General features: G+C 53.6%; 2 protein-coding genes across 2 annotated transcripts in view; one reads left to right on the top strand and one right to left on the bottom strand.

Moving 5' to 3' along the window:
* The window catches only part of Ahdc1 (AT-hook DNA binding motif containing 1), a 66590-nt gene that overhangs the window by 10495 nt on the left and 33772 nt on the right, over nucleotides 1–22323 (top strand).
* LOC128096244 (translation initiation factor IF-2-like) lies at nucleotides 10853–18733 on the bottom strand. The gene is made up of 3 exons (XM_052715585.1): nucleotides 18730–18733; nucleotides 17048–18381; nucleotides 10853–12914 (listed from the first exon to the last, which is right to left on the bottom strand). The coding sequence occupies exons 1-2, from the start codon at nucleotides 18731–18733 to the stop codon at nucleotides 17213–17215; spliced, it is 1173 nt and encodes a 390-aa protein (XP_052571545.1). The 3' UTR covers nucleotides 10853–12914; nucleotides 17048–17212.

The raw sequence follows: 22323 nt of genomic DNA, 5'->3' as shown, positions 1-22323 counted from the left end.
CCAGAGCATTCACTGCAGGGAGAAAGGGAGAGAGGTTGGGCTGGAGGAATTTTAAAGATTGCTGCAGGCAGGAGGGTCTCGGAACCCTGTGGAGCGGGCAGTCATGCAGAAGTAATCCTATCGCTGCCTGCCTGGAGGAGTGGAGAGGAATTGGGGGGGGGGGGGGACAAGGTTGGGAGGGAGGACAGGTTATTGCCCCTCTGAACCCTGCCCCAGCCAGCCCCGAAGGGAGCCAGGGACTCCAAGTCCTTTCCTGAGGACCACCTTGTGTTCACCCTCCCACCGTGGCATGAGCCCCCAGAGGGCCAGTGTCACAGCTGCTGTTCCACTCTCACCTCAGAGTTTCATAAATAATGCAGCTCAGTGGTGGGAGCCAAGCCTGCCCCTAGTCACCTTGGGTCACACAGTGGTACCTCTAGCTAGCGGTCCTGTAGCAGAGCCCCTCTCCTTCCTTCTAGCCTGCTTCTTTCCTGCTGTGTGAGCCTGAGCCAGAGGCCTAGCCACTCTGGGCTGGGACCTTGGCAGAAGAGTGTGGAAGAGCCCAGAAGCCCCCGTCTTTTTGTCCCACCTCCTGGCTTTCACAGGCTAACTGGCAGCCAGCTCAGCCAATCCACGGTGGAGAAGGATGGCCTGCTCGCCCAAGGCCTCACCTTCTGGCCCCTCCATTTTGCAGATGGAGTAACCGAGTCCAAGGGCGGAAAGGATGGTCAAGGCCAGCCAGCAGATGAACCCCCTCCTTCCCACCGCATTCTGCTGTCACTCAGGCTCTTCTCAGCTCAGCTAAGAGCAGGGCCTGGGGGGGGGGGCCGGCGGGGGATGTTTGGGAAAGTGGTTGCGGCTGAGAGGTTGCCATGGCGATACTGCAGGATGCCGAGCAGAAGTGGGGGTCCCACAGGGTCTCTGGGGCCCCCAGCTCTACACCTCTGTGGGCTTCTCTCCCCATCTCCTGTCCCCCCACCCAGATGCCTGTCAGGCGGCTTCAGTGACAGGCCGGGTGGGTGACAGGTGGTGCAGGTGACGGGCTGGGTGGGTGACAAGCCTGGGTGGGTGACAGGTGGTGCGGGTGTGAGGCAGGCAGGTGACAAGCTGGGTGGTGACGGGCTCTGTGGATGACAGGCAGGGGGTGTGGTTGGCGAGGGTGCTGTCTCCTGGCTGGTGGCCTGTTGCGGCCCCCCTACCCTCATGCGCGTGCACACATATAGACACACTGGGCTCAGAGCTTGGGGCTAAGCTACTAATGAGGCTTATTACGCATGGAGGGGCAGGTGCCCCGGCTCACTAATGAGAGGCCTTTAACGAGTAGGGGAGACAGCTGGGGGGCTTCCAGGAAATTTGGCTGGCCCTCCTGGTCTGAGGCTCTGGGGGTCCCAACCTGGCTCGAGGAGGTTGGTTTCATCCTCCAGCCACATCTGGATCCCTCCTTCCCTTCACCTCTGGCCACTTGGATTTATGTGAATATAGTATTAAGCAGGTAGGAGAGCAGCCACTGTGTGTCAGGCACTGGGCCAAGGCGTTTGCCCCTATTGACTCGGCTGGACTCAATAATCCTATGAGGGCTACAACCCCATTTTACAGATGCAAAGTCCAAGACGGAGAGAAGGTGTGGGAATTCACACAGCCGGTTCCTGGTACAGCCGTACATTAATTCACGTCCCCCCCCCCCCCCCCGCCCCATAGCTTGACCCTCTCCCTGAGTCTTAGTTTTTACTGATCCCCAAAATGGATAGAGGAGGGAGAATAATCCTAGGTTTTTAGCACTGACTTGGGTGACCTCAGTCTCTTTCAGTTAGTTACCTGGGCCACCTCACCCCATGTGGCCCAGTTTCTGTTGACTCCCTTTCACTGGAGAGAGGGCAGGGCCTGGTGTTGAAGGGGCTGAGCTGAATGGAGAATACCTACCTGGTCTATCAGAACCGCTTCCGGTAGTGTGTGGTGGGCCCAGAGAGGAGTAGAAGCCACTCAAGGTCACACACCCTGGTGAGCTGTAGGGCCTCTCTGGATCCTAGGTCTTCTTTCGGGCCTGTTGAAAAGGTGGGGCTTGGGGGTGGCGATGGGGCTGGGAGGCACCTCCTCTTGGGCCTCACCCCACCGCCTGGTTTTCTCCCTGGAGGTTTTGAGCCCCCCAGCTCTTGGGAGGGTGTTGTTGGCTGACTTTTCAGGGCCATGCCCCCTCCCATCCATCTGAGTCCCCAGTGTCGGTTAAGCCCCTCCCTTTGGTACCCGTTGGGGCGGAAACTCCCTGGCAACAGCTGATGGATGGGTTGGGGCCTTGACATTGGCCTGGGGCCACAGCACAACCCTGGAGGGACCAGGCTGGGACTGGGGGACTTAGAGGGGAATTTGAGGGAGAAGAATGAGGCTCATAAATCTTGGGAGTCTCTGGTTCCTCTTCAACCTTAATCTCTCACCAAACCAGCTTTCCAGCTGCTCATCCCATGTTGCTGGGGGTTGAGAGAACCCACCCACCTGCCCGTTCTCTTCCCCAAACTCTGATGGAGGCTCACCCCTCCGACATTGCCCTCATGGGAAAGAGAGAGGCACAGCAGCATTGATGGGCAAAATTAAGAGGCCTCTGGATGGGTGGGTAGAGGGCTTATGATGGGTAGAGTAGAGAGGGCTTCATTCCCTCAGTTTCCCCAGCTGGTGCTGCTCAGCTCAGTCCAGAAGGAGAGCTGGGACCAAGAGGATTTCACAGATGCAAGACTCATAAATAGTCTTGGCCTGAGAATCCCCCCAAGTCTTGAGAAGAGAAACACAACCCTGTCCTGCATCCCTGAGACCTGGAGGTGAGCCTTAGAACGCAAAGCAGGGTGTGTGCTGAGGTCAGGCTAGGGCGGTGCTTGGTAGCTGGCCTGGGAAAGCAGGCTTCAAGGAGGCCAGAGGCAGGGTGGTGGCTAGCCTGGGGGGTGGGGGCTGGGGAGCCATCTTTGGTTGGAAGGCAGGGGGTCTGGCTTTCCCACAGGCCCAGGCAACTGTAGGCTGGAGTGCTGGGGCCCTCCCAGCTCCCCAGGGAACCCGTTGCTGCTGGGCCTTGGGGACTCAGGCGTCCTGGCGGGTGAGGGCGGGTCTCCAGCAGGCGTCCTGCCAAACCCCGCAGCCTGCTCACCAGGAATCTTGTTGCTGAGAGATGGAAAATCCCGGCTGGGCCTGCAGCTCATCCCTCCCCTCCGGGAGGAGGAGGGGCTCAAAGATTCCTTCCTGCAAACCCCCCCCCCCATCTGGGGCAGAGCCCTCCTTGGCAGTGGGTGGGGCTGGGGGGCCCAGGACAGGCCTCTAAGGCCCAGTCACGTGTCCTGGAGCCCTGCCCAGTCCACAGTGGGCACCAGGGCACTCTGGAGGCCGCATGAGCCTGTTGCAGCAGAGGAGGGAGAGAGGTGCCAAGGGCCAGAAGGGGCCTGAGTGGGGGCTGGAGTCTGGCCCTGGCCCCACTGGCTCCCCCAGGGTGGAGGGTGAAGAGTCGGTTCTCTCCTTGGACAGGAAGACGAATGATCCTATTATGGGAGCGTGATTTTATTCCACGTGTCACGGAGTCTGAGATTAACTTGCTCACCAGTCTGTGACAAACCCCTCACACCCAACACACATACACAGACACACACATGCAGAGGTAGAGAGACACACACATCCACAGTGTCACAAACACAGAGAAGCATTGCTGTGCTACAGGACATAGCATGGCGCACACAGAGACACACTCGTTGCACACACTCAGATACACCAGAGCTTTGGGCCCACAGCTTCAGAATAGTGTGTCCTCCAGAGGAAGGCCACCCGGATCTGCAGATGCCGACAAACAGCCCGAGAGGTCTCTTGCGTCCACCCCTTAAACATGCAGAGTCAAGGATACATGGTACCCCATAGACACAGATAAACTTAGACACAGAAAACCAGACACTGCCACCCAGACAGGCATAGACCAACAGCCACACTCTCAGACAAAGGCCCTGGATGCAGACAGACAAAGACAAGTGCAGACACACGGCTGGCAGGGCTTACACAAGCACAGGCGTGCACACCCGGACATAGACAAAGACCCATAAATGCCCAGAGGTTTTGCTGTGGACAGATGTGGAGGCACACGCACATCTGGGCCTCTGTCTCAGCCTCCCTGCTTGGGAACACAGTGATCTGGCACCTGAGAGGCTCTGAGGAATCTTCTGCTCCCTGAGCCCCAACCCTTGGCCCCCACCTCTGGCACCAGGCCTGTGGAGAAGCCACCCCAGCCACACCCTCAGCAGAGCCCTGACACCTCTTCACTTCTGTGTTGGTCACGCTCACGGAGACATGGTCTTCCCCTGTACAGTCTTACAGCAGCCCCCCTTACAGCCTCACCCCCTCGGTCACGTGCCCCTCCCCTTGTCTTCCTCAGTCATTCCTCCTTCCAGCAGACATGTGCAACTTCGGTCAGGTACATACAACACCCTGTGTGTGTGTATGCACACACACACACACAGTTTCCTTGCTTACACACCAATGCAGTCCCACAGCCTCCATGGCTTTCTCACACAGAGTCCAGTCAACTCCCCCATTTCCTTGTGTTCTCACACACAGGTCAATTCACAAATGCAACACACGTGCATCCTTACCCCTCACACACGCATGCATGTGCACACACTTCCTGAGCCTCCCTTCACTTCCCGTCCTCTGCCTCTCGCAAACACTCCGGCGGCCAGGAGTGGAGCTGTGCTGCAGATCCGGCCCTCATGGCATCTGTCGTGGCTCTTCACGATGTCCTTGGCCTTCCTAGCCTCAGTCTCTCCTCCACTTCCGGCCCCGCATACCGTGGCCTTGTATTCTTTTGTCCCTTTTTTTTTTTTTTCTGTCTAGTCAACAAGTGTATATGGAGCACTCATTCCCTTACCACATATGGCTTGAGCATTGTTTATGGGTGAAGCCCCAGGAGACTGATAGCAAAGACAGGCATTGGCTCCTTTTTCCTTCCAAGTTTTGTGACCAACCTGGCTATTTGTTGCTTCCCTCTTTCTACTAGATTGGAAGGTAAACCTTGATCTTGGCTATCAGGGGATGTGTATGACGTCACAACAGGAACACTGTGGGAAGGGTGTTCTAGCCAGAGGGAACAGCATGTACAAAGCCTGAAGGGGAGCTAACTTTGACGTGCTGAGAGAATGGAGTACAGCTGAAGAGCAGAGGAGAGCTTCGAAGAGGGTAGAAGGCCGTCCTGCTCAGGGAAGTGAGTTTTGTTCAGTGAGCCACGGGAAGACACCGGAGGGTTTTTGTTTTTTTAATGTAATTTAACCTTTACTTTATGTGCACTTGTGTGACGGTGTCAGATCCCCTGGAACTGGAGTTTACAGACAGTTGTGAGCCGCCAAGTGGGTGCTGGGAATTGAACCCAGGTCCTTTGGAAGAGCAGCCAATGCTCTTAACCGCTGAGCTATCTCTCCAGCCCCAAAAGAGGAAGTCTTTAGCATCCGAATCTGGATTAGATTAGATCATTAGACTGGAAACATGTAGTTGGAAAAATTTGGATTGTTCGTTTGTTTTGTTTTTGAGACAGGGTCTCACTGCATAGTCCTGGCTGGCCTGGAACTCACTCGGTAGACCAGGCTGGCCTTGAACTCACAGAGCTCCTCCTGCCTCTGTGTGAGGCACCGCACTTGGCCTTGTTGTTTTGAGACAAGGTCTCCCCCTGTAATTCAGGCTATCCCCAGAAGTCATTGTGTAGCCCAGGAACTTGCCATCCTGCTTCAGCCTTCTGGGATTATAAGTGGTTTATCTGGGAGGTTTGAGTACTACAGGCCCGTGGGCTCATCTAGAAGCATGAGCATAGACGGGGAGATTCATGTACAGGCAAGGATCGGTGTGCACAGCTCCAGGTCCAGGGCTGTGAGGCTTCTATGAGCAAGGGCCATCATGGAACGATGGGACAGTGTAGGTGGTGCTGGGCTTGTCGCTAGCGGGTAAATAGTAGCCGCTGCAGTCAGGTATCAGCAGGACATGGTGGAGGACATCAGTTAGATGAGACCCACTCAGCACCCAACGGAGTGTTGGGTACCACGCCAGGTGCTGGGGTGGACAGTACCATTGGATAACATTATCAGGCAGACAGTAGGAAGTGCTCTGGCAGGGGTGGAGGTAGAGCAATCCTGATTGCTTAAAGGAGGCAAGCATCGGTGCCCTGGCTGGCCGATGGAGCTGCGGGTAAACGGGTAGAATCTGGGCAGGCTGAGGTTGGGGGAGGAGCTTCAGGTGGAACCATTCATTATCTGCCATCAACAGCTGGAGGGCAGGAACTGAGAGGCTGTTGTTCATCCATTGTCGGGGAGGCCACAAGGTGATGGAGCAGTAGCATAGGGTTATGGGAAAGAGGGGTCAGTGTAGTGCTGGGTTTCACTCAAACGCTGAACGTTTGATGGTAACATGAAGTGTGGTCACTGAGATTCAGCTTCGGGCCCCACCACGTGCTTGCCCTGGCCTCAGTTTCCTCATCTGTGAAATAAGTTGTTACCTTGTGTGGGAGGAAACTCTGGCCTCATGTGAGGGTTGGGTGAGCCACCTGGAGTGAACGTCTTTGGCTTGGATTCTGGGCCTCGGTAGTGCTTTCTTCCCGAGTGTCCTGAGAAAATGAAGGGAGGGGTCTCCAGAGAGGGACTTTAGGCACCCGGAAGAGAGGCTAGAGCCCAGCCCAGAAGACAGAGGTCTTTCCAAAGCCTGACTCCACCCCTAGAAAGGATCCAAATGAGAGGGCCTGTGTCCCTCTTCCGTCCTGCCCTAACTTGTGTGGCAGTGGATGTGGGCCATGTGCCCAGGAGGACACAGTCTAACCTCCGACCTGGGCTGTGTCAGGCCCTTCCTCCCATTGATGGGGGAGCAAGGTTCAGGAATACAGTTCATGGAGTCTTTTGAGGGTGAAGAGCCAGGAGGCCAACTGGGGTATCAGAGCCAGGTGAATGCCTTCAGGGAGCTATGTTGTGTGAGGGGTTGTAGTGAGGCAAGTGATCTGCCACACATCCCCTCAGCTGCCCTGGATCCGGTTTGTGAGGGGCCCTTTAAACATCTCACCTGTGAGGTGGGGCTAGTAGAGAATTAATCTCCTGTGCTATTTTAATTTTGCTGTATTTAATTTGCTGTTTATTTTAATTAATTAACAGAGTTAATCTCTTATTCTAACTTGCTGCCACTAGTTCCTCTTGCCTCTCAGAGAAGTAGAAGGCCTGGCCAGGTGCCGCTCTGTGGGAGAAGAGCAGGGCTCTGGGGAGCAGGTTTCTCCCTTTACCTTTCCCATCACAGGGTTTCCTTCACAGCCCCTGCTGCTTCCCCCAGGGACTCTTCCCGCCTTTGCTCTCCCTGATTGGCTTCAGGCCTTTGGCTCTAGTGGTTGTGACCTTGAGAAGCCTGACTCGAACCCTTGTCTATTTCAGTGTTATGGGGTTGTGAGTGGGAACGTGCTTTGGGTGGTATTCCAAGACTGTTGGAGAACGTTCGAGGCAAGAGGATGTCAGTTTTTAGGGACAGCTCTCTGCCCTACTGGTGCTCGGATGACATGCTCCTGGTGTGGTCAAGGGTCTAAGTTACCAGCATGACAGAGTACCTGTGACACATCCATGGATGTGACCTCAGTTATCACTGGGAGGGGACAGGATTACCCCCTGGTCGGTATGAAGAAGGTAAAGCCTCTGAGGGGCTGTGGCTTGCCTGAGGTCACACAGCAACTAAGAGAGCAAGGCCTGGATTTAGGCAGTAACCTGTCTTGGGTGGAAAGGGTTAACAATGGGAGACCTTTCAGAGATTAGAGCCGGAGGGTTAGGCCAGATGTCTGATGAGGCCAGGAAATGGGGTCCACTGGCTTGGGAGGATGTGGGGTTGGGGAGTAGGTCCCTGTCACAGTGGCTCCCCCAAGGGTAAGGTTTCTGCCACCTCTCAATTTTCCTGAGCTCTTCACTGGCCTGTTTGGAACTGAGGCGCTCTGTGGCCGACCACAGGAGGCCTTCCATGGCAGGGCGGAGCCTTCCTACTTTCATGAAGCACCTTTTTCCCCTGGTGCTGAGAAGTGAACCCAGAGCCTCATCTACACCGAGCACATGCTCCTCCTCTGAGCTGCTCCCACCTCCTCAGCTTCACTTAGAAACACTTAGAATTTTACAAGCAATAGCCGCCGCCTCTGTTGTCCTTGTTTACACTGCCACCCATGGCCTCTGTTTTACTTCTCTCTTTTGGGGTTTTCAAGCTAGGATGTCTCTGTATGGCCTGGAACTCACTCTAGACCAGACTGGCCTTGAACTCAGAGATCCACCTGCCTCTGCCTCCCAAGTGCTGAGATAAGAGGTGTGTGCCACCATCACCCAGCTTTTTTTAAAAAATTAATTAATTTTTATTTTATGTGCATTGGTGTTTTGCCTGCATGTATGTCTTTGTAAGGCTGTTGGATCCCCTGGAACTGGAGTTACAGTTGTGAGCTGTCATGTGGGTGCTGAGAATTGAACCTGGGTCCTCTGGAAGAGCTGCCCGTGCTCTTAACCACTGAACCATCTCTCCAGCCCCCGGTTTTACTTCTTTCAGTTAACTGTGGTCACTTAAGAGTCCAAAACTATTAACTGGAAGATTCCAGAAATAAACAATTCATAAGTTTTTTTTTTAATAGTTTAACTTTATGTGCATTGGTGTGAAGATGTCAGATCTCCTGGAACTGGAGTTACAGATAGTTGTGAGCTGCCGTGTGGGTACTGGGAATTGAACCTGGGTCCTCTGGAAGAGCAGCCAGTGCTCCTAATCCCTGAGCCATCTCTGCAGCCCCTGCTTCATAAGTTTTAAGTACTTTTGTTACACTTACTATATTGTAAGCATTCAACTATATTGTTGCTAATCTCTTAGGGTGAGTGATTGACAAACTAACTAAACTTGAAAACATAGTATCTGTAGGGTTTACCGTTTTCCAGTCTCAAGCATTCACCCGGGCAAGTCTTGATAACTTACCTCCCAGATGAGGGGGGCTCCTATATCACAGAAGCAGGGCTTAGAGAGCTACAGAGCTTGTCCAAGGTCCTACAAAGCTGGTACTTTTGAACTTGGGATGCTGGGACAAGGTCTCTTATTTTGAACCACCAGGTTCTCTCCACCTCTCCACCTCACCATGGTGCTTTAAGGTAGAGATGGGAGCCCTGGACTCACAGGAGAAAATGTATCTTTGGGAAGCCTCCTGTCTAGGTTAAGAGGCAGACTCTTCACCAACTCAAATATTTGAATGGGCAGAGAGAGTCTACAAATCAAGGCGGGTGGATGTGTGTGGAGATGGACGGACGGACAGACACAGATAGCACCAGGTGTCCCTGACTAGGGATCCTTTGTGGACATGGCCCCATTGCTACAGTGGTGACTACTGGAAGGGGCCATGGGAGATTGGTTGGCCTCAGAAAGCTCCTGGTCCCGCTGGAGGAATGACGTTGGTGTGGGTGAATGGCTCTCAAGGGTTGTGTCACACATTAAGAGAAAAAGAAAAATCTCAAACGCCATGATGTAGTTGAGAGTTTAGATTTGGATCCTGTGTCTGCAGTTACTTGACTCCTCTTTGAGCCTCAGTTTCCTCATTTGTCAAGAGAACGTAATTACAGGACTGATGTTTTAGGGTTTTATCAGGCCCGGTGAGGGCAAATACAAAGGGTCTGAGCTCCAAAGCACAGAGGTCATCGAGTGTCCAATGTTGATGTTCAGCTCCAACCCCGGAGAGTCCCACCCCAGAGCACAGTAGGTGGGAAGAGCCGGGGAGGAGGCGGGTGTGTGTGTGTGGGGGGTGTGCTGTGGTAGACCCAGTGCTGGAGTCAGACTGCTGGTCTCAAGTCACATTCATATGGCCAGAGAGATGGCTCAGGGGTTAAGAGTCTTCGAGAACACTTGTTCCTTTTCCAGAAGACCCAAGTTCAGTTCACAGCCCACGTGTTGGGCAGCTCACAGTCATCTATAACACCAGATCCAGGGGATCCAACACCACCTTCTGGCCTCTGAAGGCATCCACACATATGACACACACACATACACAGAAATAAGACCCAAATCTTCAGATCCCACTCATGGTGCATGGCCTCGACTGTCAGAAAAATGAATGTAATAGTAGCTCTCCCCACCTTAGAGTATGGTGAGGATTTAGTTAATTTATTTAACGAGTAACACAAAGAGCCTGCTGGGTACCAGACAAGTTTCCAACCACTACAAATAGTAAGGGACTGAACACTGTAGCTGTCTTCTTCTTTCCATCGTAATCTGGAAAGAAGTGTGTGCAGGGGGGCTCTTCAGAAAGGAAGAACTGAGCAGGCTGAGGCTCTTCGGATGGAGATGAGCAACACAATAAAATGTCATGATGTGGGTTGGTGTTCCCTGAGTGCTTAGTGTCAAGTGTGTGTTCAGAAGGCAGAGCATGTATTCTCCTCATTTTGCAGGTAGGAAATGAGTTCCAAGAGGTACAGTTACATCCCTCAAACACAGCCAGTCAGAAAGTGTCTCTCTCTCTCTCTCTCTCTCTCTCTCTCTCTCACACACACACACACACACACACACACACACACACACACACACACACACGGAAAAAAAATAAGGAAAAAGAGAAAGCTAGCTAGTAGGGTGGGGCTGCCCCTTCCTTCCTTCCTTCCTTCCTTCCTTCCTTCCTTCCTTCCTTCCTTCCTTCCAGACAAGTCTTTTCACATAGCCCTGGCTGTCCTGGAATTCACTATGTAGACCAGGCTGGCCTTGAACTCACAGAAACTTCCTTGCCTCTGCCTCCTGAGTGCTGGGATTAAAGGTGTGTATCTCCATGTGGACTTGGGGCTACATTTATTTATTTCTTTCTTTTTTCTTTTCTTTTCTTTTTTTTTTTTTTTTTTGGTTTTTCGAGACAGGGTTTCTCTGTGTAGCTTTTGGAGCCTTTCCTGGAACTCACTCTGTAGACCAGGCTGGCCTCGAACTCACAAAGATCCTCATCTCTGTCTCCCGAGTGCTGGGATTAAAGGCATATGCCACTGCCACCGCCGCCCAGCTTGGGGCTACATTTCTTAATCAAAAAGATTCAAACTAGTTGGGGGCTGGGGTCGGAGGTGTTGATCTAGCAGATGAAGGAGGACGCCCTGGTCAGGAGAGGGACAGGGATAGCAAAGAAGGGACAGAAGAGGACAAGGCCTGTGTGTGCATGATGTGTGCGTGCACAGACATGCTCATGCTCAAACACAGAAAAAGGAGAGTAGGGAAAGAGACGGAGTGACTTGTGTAGCTCAGGCTGGCCTCAAACTTGAACTTGCTGCAGGTAAAGGAAAGTGGAACCTGGCTAGAATGCTCCCACACATGAGTCTTGAGAGATAGGTGAGCTGAAAGAGATGGGGGCCCAGGACATTCTAGGCAGGGCCTAAGCACCGGCCCCAAGGGGAGAATGAGTAGTGTAGCTTACTTAGAGCTGAGAAATGGGAGGAAGTGGCCCAGTGGAGAAGAGTTGGGAGGCTGGTGGCCTCAGGGGCATGTGATGGGTGACAGTAATATGAGGCTTAGCTAATCACAGGAAAGGAAATAGAACACAGTCATTAACAGGGTAGACTCTGGAGTCACAGCCTAACCAAGCTGCTTCCTCCCCATTTTTTTAAGCACCTGACCCTAGGCTGAGACAATCCGTGAGCAGGATGGTGCCTGGAACATAGTCCAGACGTGACTCGTTCATTCATTCCTCAACTAACAATGCATATTTGGTGTTAGGCTGTTCTAGGACACAAAGCAGTGAACAGAATTGTTGTATTAAAAAACAAAACAAAACACTCTACCCTCAAGCAAATGTACACAGAGTAAAATAATTCACACAAAAGCAGGTAAAATGTATGGATTATTAGCTGGCTAGGCATGGTGGTATATGTCTGTAATCCTAGGGTGGCTAAGGCAAGAGAGTCATGAGTTTAAGGACAACCTGACTACATAGTGAGATCCTGTCTCCAAAATAAACAAGAGCAAATGTGTGTGTGTGTGTGTGTACTCATGAAGAGAGAGAGAGACAGAGAGGTTTGTTAGATGGTTATTAGAAGTACCAAGCAGGCAAACAGGGTAGGGCTTAGAGAGTACAAGATTGCAAGAGTGCCCTGGATGTAGGTTTTTATTTTTTTGGAAACAAAGGTCTCACTGTGTTGGCCAGCTGCTGAGGGACTCCTGGCCACCCTCCTGACTCAGCCTCCCGAGTATCCAGAAGTCAGGGTGCATAGCACCTCTCTTGGCATGGATGAGAATCTGAAATAAACTTAGAGATAGAGTCTGTGGTGACTATTTGGAATTTTTGCAAACTTTACTAGAACACATCTACACACACACACACACACACACACACACACACACACACACACACACACAGAGTCTACAAGCAATCTAGCCTTTGTGAAGCTCATGTGAGGTGCAGATATGGCTGTGCCCATCTACAGAAGAGACACTGACACTCAGAGGGGAAAGCAGACTTGGAGACTCCGTCCCAACTTTGAGGGTGGTGCTATGCCCTTGACTCCCTGCGGCAAGGGGACAGAATGAGAGTGGAGAGGACAAGTGAGACCTAAGGTAAGCCAGTATCCAGACATGGAGCCAAGCTGCATAGTCAGGGCAGTGGCCTACTTCCTGGAGCTGGCCGTGTGGTCAGTACACCTCAGCCTGGTCTGCTCAAGGAGAGCTGAGAGTGTCTGGACCCAGGGATAACCCCAAGGGCAGAGTGGGGGCAGCTGGCTAGGCCTGAAGCACTGGGTGACAGGCCAGCAGGGCAGGAACTGTCCCAACCTGAGTGAGCCTGTGGGTGGTACTCAGACAGTTGGAAAGGAAGAAATCAGCCCACTGACCAGAGGAGAGGGAAGGGTGCGGTGACCAGTGGGCCCCAGCTGGCTGTGAAGGCCACCGAATGTCAACCTGGAGACCTTGGCCTTGATGATGTCGGCAGCAGCAAGGCAAAGACACTGTCATGAGAAAGGGATCTGAGTAAGATATCTGGCACAAGCCGGGCGGTGGTGGCCCACGCCTGTCATCCCAGCACTCGGGAGACAGAGGCAGGCGGATCTCTGTGAGTTCGAGGCCAGCCTGGTCTACAGAGCGAGTTCTAGGACAGGCTCCAAAGCTACACAGAGAAAGCCTGTCTCGAAAAAAAACAAAACAAAAGATATCTGGCAGAAGTTTAGAGGAGGTTCCGTGACAGTGATGGGGTGGAAAGCCCACTGAGGAACCTCCACAGCTGATCCTGAGGAGGGATGAGGTCAGGCCAGGCAGATGGATTGGTACAAGAAATGAGACCTGAGATCTGACACGTTTGGACACTGGTCCTTCCTAGTGCTAGCCACTTCTTTTCTTCTATGTACCTCTGTTTTCTCATTTAGATTTTTAACTTTGGGGGCTCAGGATCCATTCTGAGAAAATGACAGCGCCAGGACCCTCTCTCCAGATAAATATAAGAATGGTTTGGTCAACAGTTTGTGAGGCTATCTATAAACCTGACAAAATCCAATTTTGAATTAAGCTGGAGGGTCAGTGTAAGTACCAACAGCACCTGGCACTAAGTGCTCACTCTGCCCCGGGCGCTGCGTGAAGGGTTCTGTCTCACAGTCTTGTTAAAGCTGTGCAACAGCCATAAGAAATGCATACCACTGAATGTGTTCTGTTCTGTGGGTGTGGAAACTGAGGAGGCCTAGAGAGGCTGAGTGCCCGACCGCTCAGGGTCACAGCTGGAAAGACTTTGTCAACCTGGCCACTAGGGTTAGCCCAGCATTCTCAGACCAAGGAGAGAGGAAAGGCAGATACAGGCCAGGCCTGGGAGGATTTTTAAAGAAAGCCATGAAGAAGTCAGAGCTGGAGGTAGGGAAAAGGGCCTGCTTAGCCCTGAGGTGTAAGGCATCAGGTGATCCAAGGTGAGGGTGGAGAATGAAGATTTCATTTAGAGCTCCCTGGCCTTCTAGGAGCCTACTGCTAATGGACCCGCACTGGAGACTGCCGGGAAAGGGTGGTGTGTAGGCTACTCTAACTTCATGACCTGATTATGTGCAGTGCCTGGCAGAGAAGGGCTTATCCCTGACCCTTTGACTCAGCCTCCAGTGCTGTCTCTGGAATCTACCCTCCCTCCCTGTCCCAAGGCCACCGAGAAGGGCCAATGGGCCCTTGAACTCTCCAGGGGAATGTCGGAATGGAGAGAGTCTTTCCATTCCAGAGAAGAGGCCTGGGGTCCATCGGATGAGATTACAGTAGCATCTGGAACCCAAGCTGCTTGGGACTCATGTTAGGGTCTCATCAGGCTCCATCAGAAGCACAGCAGGAAGAGACAGAGATCAGACAAGGCCACTGGCTCAGGCTGAAATCTAGATTTATGAGGAGTTGAACTTGGTTGTCTAGAATAGGTCTTTTTGTAAAGAGGCAGATAATAAAAAATTTTAAGGCTTTGTGGGCCATTCATTCTCTGTTGTGATACCTTGAAAGTGGTCTCAGCTATTGCATAAACAGGTGACCTGGCTAGGTTCCAGTCAGACTTTAATTGTGAAATAGACAACAGGCTGGACTTGGCCCATGGGCTGTAATTTGCCAGCTCCTGGTGAAAAGCCTTATTCTTTCTGAAGGGTGTGCAGATTTTAAACTAATATTAGTGATCTCTAAGCAAACAGATTTGGTGTATCGGGCAGGTTGACTTAGAATGTGATCTAGCCATCTGGAATTAGTGAGTAGAAAATGGACTAGGGCCAAGTGTGAGCACATCCAGGCACCGGGGAAGTCAAGGCAGGAGGATGTTGAATTTGAGGCCAGCCTGGGCTACACAGTGAGTTCCACACCAGCCTGGGCTACAGAATACAGTCATGTCTCAAAAAGAAGCAGCGGTAACACCTAGATAGTGGCTGAAAATAGTTCCAGATCTCTTGACTTTGCCGGGCGGTGGTGGCGCACGCCTTTAATCCCAGCACTCGGGAGGCAGAGGCAGGTGGATCTCTGTGAGTTCGGGGCCATCCTGGGCTACAGGAAGAGTTCCAGGATAGCTAAGGCTACACAGAGAAAAAACCCTGTCTCAAACCAAATACAACAATAACAAAAATCTCTGGCTTTGCCTAAATTCACAGAAAGCTGAGGTGAGGGAGCATGGGGCATTGAGATTTAGACCCATGTGTAGGGCTGTGGTCTGGATATGGGGAAGTGGGTGAACGACAGCCACAGATATTGATCTGCAGTTGGCAGAGTTTTGGTCGTAAGCCAGAGCACCATCTGATCTGGAATAGCGTGGTGTAATAAAGCACAGAGGAAGTAATGTATGTAATTAAAATTTTTCTAATACCTCTTTTTTTATTTTTTTTTTATCGAGACAGGGTCTTACTGTACAGCTCTGGCTGGTTCTGGAGATTAAAGGCGTGTGCCATGCCTAATACTCACTTTTTAAAATTTTTAAGACCAAGTTTCTGTGTGGCAAAGGAGGCTGGGAACTCACTAAGTAGCCCAAGCTTGCCTCATCTCAAACTCAAGACCCTTTCTTAGACTCCCACATGCTGGAATTACAGGCATGTGCCACCAGACTGGGGCTTCTAATACATTCACCGAAGGAAAAAACAGAAGCAAAATCCATTTAATAACGTATCTTATCTAACTCAGCAAATCAAAGATAGGATCGTCTCAACATATAATCATTATAAAACTACTGAGATATTTTCCTTTTTTTTAGGGTAAGACTTAAGTATCTGCTGTGTATTTTATACTTAGCAGCATTTCCCACTTCACACTAACATTGTTCTCAATGCCCAGAAGCCACATGTGGCACCTGGCTAATAGGGCAGCATGGATTTAGAAGCAGCCTTTCCTTTGGGACTAGGGTCCAGGAGTCATGAGCCAGAATAATCTGGAATACATAGGGTTGAAGTGCTAGGTTACACCCTTGACTAGCTTGAACTGGTATAGACTGGCCCAGCAGGAGACAGCACCTGGGTTGTGGGTTGAGGAGAAAGGATTCCCTCCCTCAGAATTCTGATGAACTGGCCTCAGGTGGAACCTCTGTTGTGGCTCCAGGCCCCTCAGGACATTTGCCATCACCTCAGAGCCAGTCCTAAGCTCTTCCCAATGTCACCTCTGACTCTGGAGTCTGGTCTGGCCTGGCAGGGGGGCAGGGCAGGGTGGCAGCTGGACCCTTGGAGCAGAAGCTCTGCCCCTCTAAGCCAGCTGCTGCCAGCCTTCCTGGACTGACTCTATGGAAACAGGGGACCCGGAGACAGAAATAAACTGCCAGGTTTCCGGGGCGGAGGGGAGGGGTTATGTGACTGCCAACCTTTGTGTTCCCTTGCTGGGGGGGATGTGGAGGGAGCAGGAAGCAGCTCTAGACTCTGTCACAGGATGCCCCCCCCCACACGTGTCATCTCCTTTCACATCTCCATACCCCTTACCTCTGAGGCTGGGTTGAGTCTAGAATTTGACAAATTAGTGGACTACAGGGGCCTAGTAGTCCGAGATGAGCATTTGAGAACAGTGTGCAGTCTTTGGGCTGTTGGATAGTTGGGTACCCATTTTTAGACACTATCCTGGGGACCCCCTAGCTGTCCTATAGTAGGTGTTGAATAGATTCAGAGGGCTGCATGGGGTGCTAAAGAGCTGGAAGATTGTATTGGGTACCTCCTCTGCCACTAGTCAAAAGCAGCTGAGTGTTTTAGGGTTTGTCTTGGGTCAGTAATTACCTCATACTCTGAAGCCAGTTTGTCTGACTTTGGGCTGGGCCATTGTCTAACCTTTGGCAGGTTACTTAGCGAGCCTCGGTTTCCTCCGGAGTAAAAACACTGTATCTTTATTGGGACCTTAATGGAGTTAATTCATTCTGATAATGCAGAGCCAGTGTGCACGCCGTTGTCCACCAACGTTGAGTAGGCGCTAGATGCAAATGTATTGTATGAAAATACATTGTTCTGGTGTGGGGAACTTTTCCTCTGAAAAGGGGGCTTCTAAATCCCGCTCACTTTATAAATGTTAAAACTAAGTCCCCCCAACCCCCTAAGAAAAAGAAAAGTGTTTTGCCCGGGGAAAGGCGCGCACAGCAAAGTGAATATGATACCCTCCAAATAAAGCCAGATAGCTCATCCCAACTTACAGGTAAGGAAATCGAGGCCGGTGATTGGCCACTGGTGCTCGGTGGCGCTATCCAGTGAGGCCTGAGTCCGCCGCTGGGGAGGGAGTGCCCCGGCCGCCGGCGCTCACCGGAGGAGGGGCGTGCAGGTAGCGGGCGCCCTGGAGCCACCGCCCGTGCAAGGCGCTATTAGTAATCCCGTCGCTCGGCCCGCAGAGCAAAGCAAGTCGGGCCGGGTGTCTCCGGGGCCCTCCCCAGCCCGGAGCCGGATCGAGGCTGCCCTCCTCTCCCCTTCCACGTGTCCCTCCTCCGCGGGCAGCCGAGGGCCTGGGCTAGCGGGCCGGGGGCCAGGAAAAAGCCGAAAACCCCGCGGCCGGGCCGCTCCCCTTCCCGCTCAAAATAGCCCCCAGCCGGGGCCGCCACGCATTCCGCCGGGCCCCCGGGGCGCGGGAAGGGGTGGCGGGCCGGGCTACGTGGCCGGCCGGGCCGAGTGGGACAGGGTGGGGGCGAGGGCGGGCCGCGCGGTCGGCCGGCCGGCCGGCATGTGGCTCTCCTTCGGGGGAGCCTTGGCAGCCTGGGCTGCGCGCTGCGCCCGGATGATGGAGAGCTTCTGGAATTTCCTGCAGCTGGAGAGCGCGGCCGGCCGGGGGAGCCGGCCCAGCGCAGCTCGGGAAGGGGCGCCGAGCCGCCCGATCCCCGGACGCGTCTCCGCCGCGCTCCGGTGGGGTGGGAGGTTTCCCCGGCCGGTCCCGGACCTCCCCCGGGCGAGGCAGGAGGCTCCCCTCCCCCGCCGCTCCTTCGGGGCTGGCGGGGGTCCAGGCCCGCCCTTCCCGGCCTGGGCGGCGGACAGGGGCCAGGTGCAGGCGACGCCCCTCCCCCAGCCGCCTGGTTTCCCTCTCGGCCCGTCACCTCTGCAAGAGTCACAAGCCCTGCGGCCTCCTGGGGAGGGGGCGGGGGCGCAGGCGCAGGCACCGGCACCGGCACCGGGGCCGGCCAGGTAGCTCGAGGGGCAGCGGCGGGAAAACTCGGGAGCGGGTTCTTCCGGCCGGCCGGCAGGCAGGCCCGCGCCTCCTGCTCGAGCCGAGGCGTCGAAGGGCTTCCTCCGGAGGAGGGAGGCGAGGCAGTCCTCTCTCGGGCCCCCCGCCTCTCGCAACTACCGAGCCAGTGGGCGGCGGACCGCTGGAAACATCCTGGATCGTTTCCCCAGCTCCCGCAGCAGCTTGATTGGAGGGGCGACTCTGAACCTTGCAGGTCAGAGGGTCCAGAAAAGGGGACCCCGGAGGGAGGGCCTCCCTTTTGCCGGAACCCTAGGAATCCAGGGGAGTTGGTAAGTGACCTCGCAGGGCTCACTCTGGGCACTGGTGGGGGGGGGGGGGGTGTTAAGGGATCGTTTTCCCACAACTTTGCCTAATTCCGGCACCGTTTGGCTGAGCTCTGTAGATGGAGACGGATGAACCGTTTGGCCACTCCCAGCCCAAGGCCCCGGTTCAGTTACAATGCCCGCCCCCACCGAGCTCACCGCGTTAAAGCAGAGCAGCCGTGGCAGGCCGGTGGCCCCCTTCTGTAGTGCACTGTTCAGTGACCCTGGGCAAGTCTCGTCACTCCTGAGTTTTCTTTTCTCTCTGAAAAACTAGAGGATAGTAGGCAGGCCTGGGCCTTGTGGAGCTTGCAGTTGGCACTTGTGAAGCAATTAGTGTGATGCCTACCCATAGTCAGCACACCTGAGTAACATGCAGTCCCGCTCAGGAGAGTAGAGGCCACCCTTAAAGCATTATTAGTCCCATCCACCGTCCACCGGACCTGTGAAATGTGGCCTCCCAAGGTAAGCAGTGCCTCATGGGAAGGATGGGAAGGGAAAGATTGGCTTTATTGAGTGTTCATTTATTCATTAAACTCACGCTTTCTGTTGTTGGTCTCAGCTCGCTCTACACTGGGGCAAGAGACCTTTAGAGTGCTGGGAGCCGAGTTCTGGCCACTATGCTTTAAATTAAAGCCCTTCCCCAAGTATGGACTGGAAACTGATGCCCTAGGAGGGGGCTGGTCTCCTCCGGATGCTCCCACTGTTCCGCTGGGGGGTGGGGCTGGCAGAACACAAAGCTTGGCTTCTCCAGGTGTAGGGCCCAGGCAGGCTTAAGGTCAGTGGGATTCTTCCTTTGGGGCTCCTGGCTCACTTTACTCGGCCACGGCCAGATGTGCAGATTCAAATTCAAATTCCCCTAGGCTCCACTTCAGCCCAGGAAGTACACCTGGGCCTGTGTTGTTCCCACCCTCTCCCCACCCCCACCTTCCCCAGGTCTGTTTTCTATTTGCTTGGCCTTCCTTGCCCACTGGGAAAGACGAGGCTACTGGAAGGGGTTCAAGATTCATTTCAATAGGCCCCGATGTTGCATGACTTTAATCCTAGCACTTGGGAGGCAGAGGCGGGTGGATCTCTGTAAGTTTGAAGCCAGCCAGGGCTACACAGTGAGACCCTGCCTCAAAACAACAGCAAAAAACTTGCCATTCGACTGTACACTTGAGGCCTACCTCTGTGAACCCCGGTTTGCCTTTCTGCAAAAACTACTTAGGAAAGGCCAGAGATGGAGCAGAATCTTAAGGTGCTTGCCTATGGCCCAAAGCCTTGCTTGCATTTAACTCCCAACACCACCAGGTATTATATATGGCTATATATACCTTGAATACCTCTTCATTCATCATCCTAGAGGCATCCTGGCAGAGATCTACTTAAATAATACAAGACAGGGATGCCTTGGAACTCAAGGGATTTTGCTTTGAAGACAGGTAGAGGGAATAGAGAAAGCTTCTTTGGGCTCAGCTCGTGCCCTGGGATCCCGGATACAAAGTTCAGGAACTTGCCCCATGACTAGACTAAGTCCAGCACAGCCCACTCTGACCACCACACAGGGGCAGCCTGTTTTGCAGAAGCAGAAAGTGTTGGAGCCTGTGTTAGGAGTAGGCAGCAGGTTGTAAAACAGGTCCCTTTGGAAGGCAGCATGCATATATCTGGCTAGTTTCCGTCATGCTCGTAGAGGGCTCACAGTAATGGACTGAATGGAAGAAAAAAAGCTGCAACCAGCAGCTAGGCTGTGTGACTTTGAGCGGGTGATTTCTCCTCAGAGTCTCTGTTCCCTTCTGCCTGACACAGAGGCTGGATTAGTGACTCCCTCAGGCACCTTCTAGCTCTGACAGGCTCCAAGCCCGTGTTGACTGATGTATCCTAGGAGATGGCACACAGAGAACCAAGTCGGCTGGGAGATCCCTGTCAAGGTATCCCCCCCCACCCCCCCCAGAAAGCCAGAGTGCCTTCCTTGCTGAAACACACCCTTCAGGGATTCTGACGGAAATCGTGGTGGGTGGAGGGGGCATGTCACCCAAATGAGCAGTGTTGCTGACTCCCAGGGTTCCTGGTATCTGAAGAGAGGCCTGTGCTCAAGAATGAGCGCTTGTGTCAGGCAGGACTGTGAGGCTGCATGCTTCGAGAGGAAAGGAATGTGTGTGTCAGGGACCAGTCAGCCTCTAGGGATGGGGTGCTGGGCATGGGGCTGCTAACTTGTGGATGTGTGCCCAAGAGTCATCACAGCGGCAGTGGATTGGGGTGTGCTCTAGACAAGGAGGCTGGCTGTGGGGAGGAGGGAAAACAGGGTAGAGGAGTTGGCTTTGAGTCAGTGCTGGACAGCCTCGTGGGTAGGAGAGTTTAGCCTGTGCCTAGGTTTGCCTACTTGGCGGAGGGAGTTGAGCTGAAGGACACTATTCTGAATCGCAGGCTATGTTCTATTGTGAGGGTTCCTGTGTGGGGTTGTTGTCAAGGTTTCCTGAGCAGTGAGTTATCTGGAAGGTGTATCAGTGGAGGTCTGTGTGGTAAGTAGGCAGCCCCTGGTCGTTTGGGATGCTGTCTGTATGGGCCTATTGATTGGTATTTTCAGGCTGCCAATCAATCCTGGTCATGTTCTCTTCTAGTCCCTACCTAGAGGGAGAGAGACCCCAAAACTGGGTGAAGAGAGGAGGGACGTCTGCCTTTTCTAGTGGTGCTTGTGCAGGTAACAGGCAGCCGCTAGGCCGCTCACTCACAGTAATTTTACCACGGTGCCTAAGTCAGGAACAGGCGTGAATTGACCTTTTAACCCCTTCCCCACCACGGGATTAGATTCTGTTTCCTGTTCAATCTCCTCCAGAACCAGTTCCATCATCCCGACTCACCTCCCACCCCAACAGTGGATAAGCAACCCCATCCATCGCTTTTTTCTCCCTCTACCCTTATCAGGCCTTGGGGGGGCCCGAGGGCCAGGCTGGTGCAGGGTCTGGCAGGAGCTGAGGGCCCAGGCGGGAGTGATAAATATTGAAGAGGAGGGATTTCGGTGTGGGCTGGAGCAGCTGCAGTGGTTCGAGTGTCACACTATCTCTCCCCAGGTTTACTGACCCATTTCCATTCACGCGGCTGCCGGTTTCCTAGCAACGGCAACAGTCCCCCCAGAACAGGCGGAGTGTGTGTCTGCCATTAGCGACTGCTGCAACTGTGTCAAGGTTACCCCGCTCCCTGCAAACCCACCCCGGCGGCGGGTTTGTTTTCTGCCAGCGCCTGGCACACACCATGCCAGCCCAGGCAGGGGGAGAGAAGAGGGCTGGGGGCCAGCCTTAGGGGCTTGGGTGGGGGTGGGGGTGAGGAGGAGCCGCTTTCCCAATCCAGTGGGAGCCAACTTGGACAGAGTCCGAAGCCCCCCCCCCCCCACAATTGCTGGTGGAATTCCTGAGCCTGAGGGGAGCAGGGGGTGGAGCTGTCCCTCAGCCCTGACCCCCGAGATTCCAGAGCCTGGGGGGAGGGGTGCAAGGCCAAGGGCCTCCGGGAACCCTGCCCGGCCTGACCCCACCTGGCTGGTTCTCCTGTGCTGGCTTCCTCTCACTTGTGAGGCAGCTCAGGGCCCCTGTTGCTCTCAGCTCTTTGTCCCAGCCTCTGTGCCTGGTCTCCCCCACCAGACTCCCCAGGGCAGGGTTGTGTTTCTCCCATCGGACGAGGGGCTCCTGAGGTTGGGGTTCATGAAGCCTCCTCTCGGCCCTCAGCACCACTGGCTGTTCTCCCACATTATGGGAGATGAGACGAAACATTTAGGGTGTCGAGGGATTTCTTAATAAAGAGTAGCCAGGCAGACAGATGCCCCCATCCTATTGGACAAGGAGGTTGTGCAGGAACACGTCCTACCCTCCATGAAGCCGTGATATATATAGAGCATTGGTCAAAGGAAGTAGAGTACCCATCTTTTCTTCTTGAAAACCAGACTGCAAAGGGTTAAACTGCCCCCCATCTT

This window comes from Peromyscus californicus, unplaced genomic scaffold (assembly GCF_007827085.1).
Source record: "Peromyscus californicus insignis strain IS unplaced genomic scaffold, ASM782708v3 Scaffold_5__1_contigs__length_169319896, whole genome shotgun sequence".
NCBI classification, from domain to species: Eukaryota; Metazoa; Chordata; class Mammalia; order Rodentia; family Cricetidae; genus Peromyscus; species Peromyscus californicus.
This window is presented reverse-complemented; position numbering and strand designations above follow the sequence as displayed.